Raw genomic sequence first — 7,467 nt, forward strand, 5'->3', positions numbered from 1 at the left:
GGGCCATAGTCTGCTGATGATGAATCTGCTGTCCACGATTCTGTTATGTTTTCAGCCTTTAGATGTTTGTCAGTTACTAAAAGGTTCCAACTAAGATTAAACTAGCATCTTAACCTATCTATATAAAGTACAATGTATGCACTGCATTTACTGGTGTGAAGCAATATACTATATTGCCTGACCTGTTTTTGATCAATGTTTGATATCATATCCACTAAAGGTCAAAGAGCCACAGAGAAAGGCCCAGAAAACCAAAGGTCCAATGACAGAGATGGCGATGGCTCCAGTGAACACTTAAAAGTCGAAATGAAATGGATTTTTGAGACCATATCATGATGGATTTCCTAGTAAAACAGGGTCTGGGTGTGTCTCGGCCAATCACAGTCTCAGCCGACCATCCTGTCCCCTCGAGATATGGGATGTACTGGGCTGGCCTTGTCAAGGCAATACTGAAACACATTCATGTTACTGCATTGCCTATTTCTCACCTCATGTTTCCAGATACATATTTTATTGTACAGCTGGTTTAAACCGAGAATGTTTGTAATGCACCATCCGGCGACCATCTGGAATTAGATTCAGCACAGAGTAGCACTGGTCTCTAGTGTCTCCAGAATGAATCAGCTGCATGTGGAAGAGCAACATCGAGCTATGGGAATCACAGGTGAATGAAATCATGATTCATGATTTTATTGGATGAGATTGGTTTGGACCTGCTGGTGTAATCATGCATTATTTACGTTTGTGTTTTGAAAGGAAGTAATTCAAATTAGACCTTTAGGGACTGCGTGAAAAAAACAGAAGACTCAGAAAATGTTTCAAATATTTTCAAATAACCATGAAGATTCATCAGTAGGCCTAAAGCAAAAGATTACAGTATGTTAATGTTTTTCGTTTTAATATTTATTGAATTTGTGTCATGAGTAGCAAAGAAATTCACATTACCACAATATCAACGATGTACGTATAAACTAGACAACTCACATAATTCAAAGTAAGAGCAGAACACTTATATTCAATTCCTTAACCAGAGAACTTAAAAATAATGTAGCCTGCAATATTAACAAGATCATTCACATACAAATGTTCAATAAATGTATCAGTTAGAATTTATATTTGATTCATCCAATACACAGTATACAGTTCGTTTGTAGTCCTAAAACACAGAAGTGATGTCACAATGGGTTCCCTCGTTAGATTTCTTATGCTTTCTCTTTTTAAAACCATTGTCCTTGATTTCGACAGAAAAGAACATCTGTGGTTACCATAAAAGAGATGTTCATGTTTGGTTCTATGATGAAAAAAGTACACCTGTTAATATCTCGGCCACAAACTTTCAGAACGTGCCTTTTTTAAACATAATACTAATTCCGTGTGTGGTTCTTCCACACATCGTAAAAAGTGTGTTCAATAGAGGCTATGCGCATGCATAAAGTGAGTGGCACTCCCTGAGTCTTGACTGACGCTCCCCTTTGTGTGTGGGTGTGTGGATGTTCGTATGTTCATTCATTCACCTGCATGTGTATGTGCATGTGTGTGTATTTGTCCATGAACAAATTGTCACTCTCTGATTGTCACTCTCTGAGAGTGACAATTTGTTCATGGACAATATACATGCTGTATACAATATACAGCAGTGGTTCTCAATCTTTTTTGGCTGCAGTACCCTCTTACACTGATTTCCGAAGCCAAGTACCCTCTTCCTCTGACTGCAGCAAAATTGACATCAAAAGTCCAGTTCCAATGCCAATACGTTAAAAATAAAACAGGCAAATACACATTGCTTTCTATTCAATAACAGTTACTACTACTAAGTCAAGTAATTGATGTCATTTGGTTTATAAATGTACAGATGAGCAGGTTCACACAAACTCTGTCAATGTTTTATCATTAACCATAACAGTAAAATATATATTCCCATTTTCTACTTTTTTTCTGTGTACCCCCTGCAGTACCCACGCATACCCCTAGGGGTACACGTATCCCCATTTGAGAAACACTGGTATACAGCATGTATAGAATGGAAGCTTCAGAAATGAGTTTGAGTGAAACCCTATCTCCTCAGTGTAATCTTGGTCCGTTTGCAAAACCAAGACATATGTTTACCAGGACCGCCAGCAGGATGCATACAGTTGAACCTGTGGAGGGGGAAAAAAAAGAAATGGGTGCTGAAGTCAATGATGTAGGATAAATGATTAAGCATAGTTTAGGTCCTGGATTGTAACTATATCTAAGCAACAATATAATAAATAGTATGTTATAAATGATAATTGTAAAGAAGGTATGTTAAAGGAGGACTTCACCACTTTTCAACCTGTCTTCACATAATAGGTCCTCACTAATGTTCATGATAAAATAGCACAAAAAAAAAATTCTACTCAGTCTGGGTCTCATAGGAGAGTTGTGGGTGGGTCAAATCCATCCACCAGTGACATCATCGTTTGACAGATTTTTTTAACAATATTTTTGAAAGTAATATTTAGATTTTTATTATCGTGAGAACAATGGCTTCCACTTTAACATTGCAACTTTTCAGGAATAGAAAGCCTGCAGTTTCTATTAGGTTAGATTCCCCATAGATGATGACATTGGTGGATGGATTTGACCCGCCCACAGCTCTCCTATGAGACCCAGACTGAGTAGAAAACGATGGTGCTATTTTATCATGAACATTAGCGAGGACCTATTATATGAAGACAGATGTTTTTTCATTTCCTGAAAAAAAAAAAAGACAATTTTGGAGTTAGCTGGTTTCTACCCGACAGCAGAGATATCTTTGTTACCTGATATGTGTCCACCCTTTGATGCTCTACCTGTTGAGAAAACAATGCATCAATGGAACAAATGATGAAAACTAAGACGACTAATACAGAACTGAAGGGAACACAAGTTACATTAGAACAACTTTAAATGCATAAACTGACATTTCAAGGATCGTTACTTAGTTGTTGTTAATGCTAACAGTGCCCCAGTTTAAAAGGAAAAGGCATGCTACCACTATATTTCAGATAAACTTAAAGGGGAAGACCACCCATTTTCAATATTGAACTATGTCATTAATATACCTTAGAGGAGTTGTGTGGAAATAGAAAAAAAGTTCCCCCCCTTCTGTGTTGCCTAGAACTGGAGGATCTTCCAGTTCTAGGCAACACAGAAGGGGGGGAACTTTTTATTAATGACATAGTTCCCCTTTAAGGACAGTGTTTACAACTTTAATATCATTTGTAATTATATATTATTCTAAATAATGTATAATACGTATTTTACCTTTCATTTTAAACTCAGTGGTGAGGATGCCCCCTCCACTTGGGTCTGGCTCTGATGTCAAACTTCTGGAAGAGCAGGGGCTCTTGATAAAAAAAGAAAATATTTGTTTTATCATTTTATCTAAAAGAAAACATTTATGACCATTGCTATGGCACCATTTATACACTTTCACTGTTCTGTATTTCATAACAGTTGTATAGTTATTTTGGTAAATAAGTGTAAAGCGATTTTAAAGCACTGCTGTCACAAAAAACCTTGTATATTTACCTTCTGAATGTTTCATGAAACCCAAATCCACAATAAAAGAAATAAAAGAAATTCCCACTATTCAGTGAAAATAAATACATATGGCTGTTTGTCTTAAAGGACCACTTCACCTCTGGGACAACCAGATCTTATTTTATTGTTGTTTGGGACACAATCAACACAATCCTGAGTTATTTTTTGTGTTCAATCTGTGTTTTAAGATAATTGTTAGTATTTCAGCATGCTACAAAGCATCATATGATGCCTTTTGCATCATATGATGCATCAGATGATGCAATATCATGCTACAAAGCATCATATGACCAGTTGTAGCATGCTGAAATACTAAAATATCTAAAAACACAGATTGAACACAAAACAATAACTCAGGATTGTGTTGATCCAAACCCAAACTAGCCTCGCAAGCCATCCCGAGCTACGTCATCACCAATGTGCTTCCTTTCTCGGTCTGGTGTCCCTCCCATCGAGCCTCTTTATTAGAACTTGGGTTTCGAATTCCAAATCAAAAGGCTGCATTTCGAGCGAACCCGCCTCACACCGCTCCTGATTGGTCGAGCGGCTGCTACAGCTCTCGCATTTTGTAAACAAACATGGCGGACCCCATGTCCGACGAGAGTTCACAAATCGCAAATAAAAGCTGCATTAAGCGAAGTTTTATCTGAAATCAACGGCATCTCATAACTTAAAAACGAACAACAGTTTGCACCTTTGGAATTTCTGTCTGGAAAAGACGTATTTGATGTTCTCCCGACGATGTTTTGATGCACTGATGACTACTGACTGGACCTGTCAGTCAAAGTGAGAAACTACGTCATCGCGTAATGCGTTGTCTATGGAGAACTCCCAGAGTCTGGCTGTTGCGAGGCTAGTCCCAAACAACAATAAAATAACATCTGGTTGTCCCAGAGGTGAAGTGGTCCTTTAAGCAAAGTAATACATCAATACATCAATATAAATACATCAAATGCATATAAATAGTAATCTAAGAAAAAGGTAGGTAGACCAAGCACCTATTCAGTAAAAACTATTAAACTATTATGTATGGTCATTGAGGGCAGGCAAGTGCTACGGTAAGTGCTATGGGCTAATACTCATACTCACCGGCAGGCAGGAAAGCCTTTCTCCGTCACAAATGTGGACGTCACAGTGAAGCCACACCGTGGACACCTTCTCCAGCCGCTGGAAACGGAAGGAGTTGAACTTGAACATGGAACGGCTGTCTTTGGCATTTTCAAAAATGATCACCGTGTGGTCGGAAGAGCAGCTGTGGGGGAGAGGGGGTGTGATTAAGTGTAATTTCATCACCATAAGACAGTCAAACATGAAGCCTGTAGCAAATTATTTTTCATCAATAAAGATACATTCTGCAAAACGTGTTGCAACAAGATACCTTGTCAGTTTGTAGATTTTTGCCAAATGTTTGCCGCCAGGATATGGACGCTAGGGTTCATTTGGTTAAGACCTGTTGTGTACTTTTTCATACGACGGTGTTGTGCGCAAAAATAACTGTAGTGGCTAATTTCAAACAAACTTAGCCACTCGGCTGGGCACATGGAAATCGTTTTTGACGCGTTCAAATAATCAATTTTCCAGACTTCAAACTACTGTTGGATGGGGTTCCCATTTATTCAAGGATACAGGATTCCAACAGTAAGGTTTTTTCTTAATGCAAAATAAAAGAAAACTGTAAAAAACGTATAATCTCCCTCCGTGCCCATACCATGCCATCAAGCAACTGGCAGGTTGCCATTTTCCTTATCAGCACGCTGATTGTCAGGCACCCCTCCCCTCCGAGTGAACCCACCCACAACCAGCTGAAGGCCCAAGACAGCCAGAATGGCTCCTTCAATACCCAATCTACATGCTCACATGATACAATCTGATGTGTTGTTGTGAGCTTGTAGATCCGAGTTCCTGTTTCTATACAAAAAAGGAGGCGGTGCCCCCAGAGGCCAAAAATAAAGGGAAAAAATACATATAATTTATTTTTACAGAATGGGTTCCCAGATTGCCCACCTGTTAACAATGAGACTCCATCTCTTCCGGTCTGTTGAGTAAGGAGTGGGAGTGGCCCAGCAATTGCTGATTACAACTTTGAATCTGCATGAGAAAAAGCAGTATTGGTCAGTGCGCTGGGGGCATTTCTCCCTGGAAGAGTTTGGGGGCAGGTATAAATATACATTTTCATCATGTTTGTCTTTGTTCTGGAGCTGCATGATTGCTTATACCTGTTACTTAGTCCTTTTGCTTCAATGCCGATGAAGACCTCAGAGCCTATCTCAGATGTGTCAATTATATAGGGGGCATCCTTGGCATACAGGAACTTGGAGTTCTACAAATGTAAATTTGGAGGATTTATTATGCTGATATTACCTGATTTTTATATTACCTTCTAGCCAGGCACTTGAATGTAATGACCTTAAGACATTCTTCCAAATATAATACACTTTTTTTTTTGGTAAATAATAGGCCTATTTATGTCTTACTATTCTTTCTTGAACGCAACAGTACAGTATATTTCAAATCACATCTAAAAACACTGCACTGGTGGTTTGATTTAAATGCCTTGCATGTGACAACCGTGGCAGATGGCATCCACGGCAATATGTGAAACTCAGTATCTATACTCACCGTGAAAACATTCATAGTCAACTGTGATCTAAAAGTGCCTAAACTCCCGTTGTTGACATAAACTGTAGCCACTCTGGAAGAAGCAGAGGGTTTAGTAAAAACACTGCAAGTCATTGGGTTAGAATGCATATGTTCTCCGTTGGATAACAGTGGTCTCCCTGCTTCCAAGATTGATGCTTACCTTTGGCTGAAGACAGCATTGTTGACGAGGTAGGCTGCCCGATATGTGCAGCTGAAGGTGTAGTTGACCGGCTGGTTTCTTACTGTTAGCGAAGTATCGTTAGACACAATGGAATTGAAGAAGATGTACCTTGCGTCTTTGCCAGGAACGTACTATAAACAGAACAGTTGAATTGGTTAATTCAACATTCAAACATCACTGATATTTATATATCTTTACCTAGATGTGTGCAAATGTGTGAGAATTGGTGTGCACATCAGTCATCTAACGTACAATAGGGACAGATCAAATTTCACGCTATCCATGTTTTCAACCGAAATCATTCCTGTTTCTCTCTAGTCTACAGCATCATCCCGTCAATCACACAGAAATAAAAGAAATATAAATCAGAAACAAAAACTAACTAACTACTGCATGTGAAGGCTCACTTAGTGCCTAACCTCTGCTAGGGTGCCACAATATGAGTTGTTTCTGGGAGTCAAGTCAGGGATGGTGAAGCGATAATAGCCCGGGATGCTGAGGCCAGAGTAGCAGAGCCCACCCAGGGACAACTGGCCAATCTCCCAGCCGTAAGGACACTCTGGGACGTTAGCGATGATGGCGTTGGGAAAACATGACACCATCACATAGTCTGATCAAAAGCACAAAAGTAAAACATCAGTGGTGGAGCAATTCGAAAGTTGCGATCATAAATACAGTGGAGAGAAAATCCCAAAATGGAACAGTGATCTGTTGCGATGGGTGGAGTTCGTCTAAAGTGCCATATGGAAAATAGAACACCTAAACATAATTAATGTACCTACTAAAATAAACAAATATAATAGTTACCTGCTTTTTGTGGAGTACATGTCCATGCAACAGGCAACAGCATTAGCAGAACAGCAACAGAGGCCATTATTCAAAACTGCAGAGACATTGCAGAGATGTGATTTTGCCAGTACAGTGTCTTTAAGGTGTACAGACTGCAGTAAATCTGAAATTAAGTGGACTTACCTGTGACTAAATCAACTTCAACAAATTTGGTATCGGAGGATCCTTATCTGCTGTCCAGTAGGTTGCTGAATGTGTGTGACTCAACAGCTGAAAACCTGAGGGGGCATTTTATACTTTCACAGGTAAGG

General features: G+C 39.2%; 1 protein-coding gene across 1 annotated transcript; it reads right to left on the reverse strand.

The window, feature by feature from the left end:
- Positions 1 to 2,863: 2,863 nt before the first annotated feature.
- tectb (tectorin beta) lies at positions 2,864 to 7,241 on the reverse strand (the record flags this gene model as incomplete). The annotated part of the gene is made up of 9 exons (XM_080747341.1): positions 2,864 to 2,874; positions 3,268 to 3,349; positions 4,636 to 4,798; positions 5,551 to 5,634; positions 5,763 to 5,866; positions 6,166 to 6,238; positions 6,347 to 6,498; positions 6,787 to 6,977; positions 7,175 to 7,241. 9 exons carry the CDS (start codon positions 7,239 to 7,241, stop codon positions 2,864 to 2,866), a joined length of 927 nt encoding a protein of 308 aa, XP_080603467.1.
- Between the last annotated feature and the right edge of the window lie 226 nt (positions 7,242 to 7,467).

Source organism: Nannobrachium achirus (assembly GCF_963921795.1).
Source record: "Nannobrachium achirus genome assembly, chromosome: 18".
Taxonomy (NCBI): Eukaryota; Metazoa; Chordata; class Actinopteri; order Myctophiformes; family Myctophidae; genus Nannobrachium; species Nannobrachium achirus.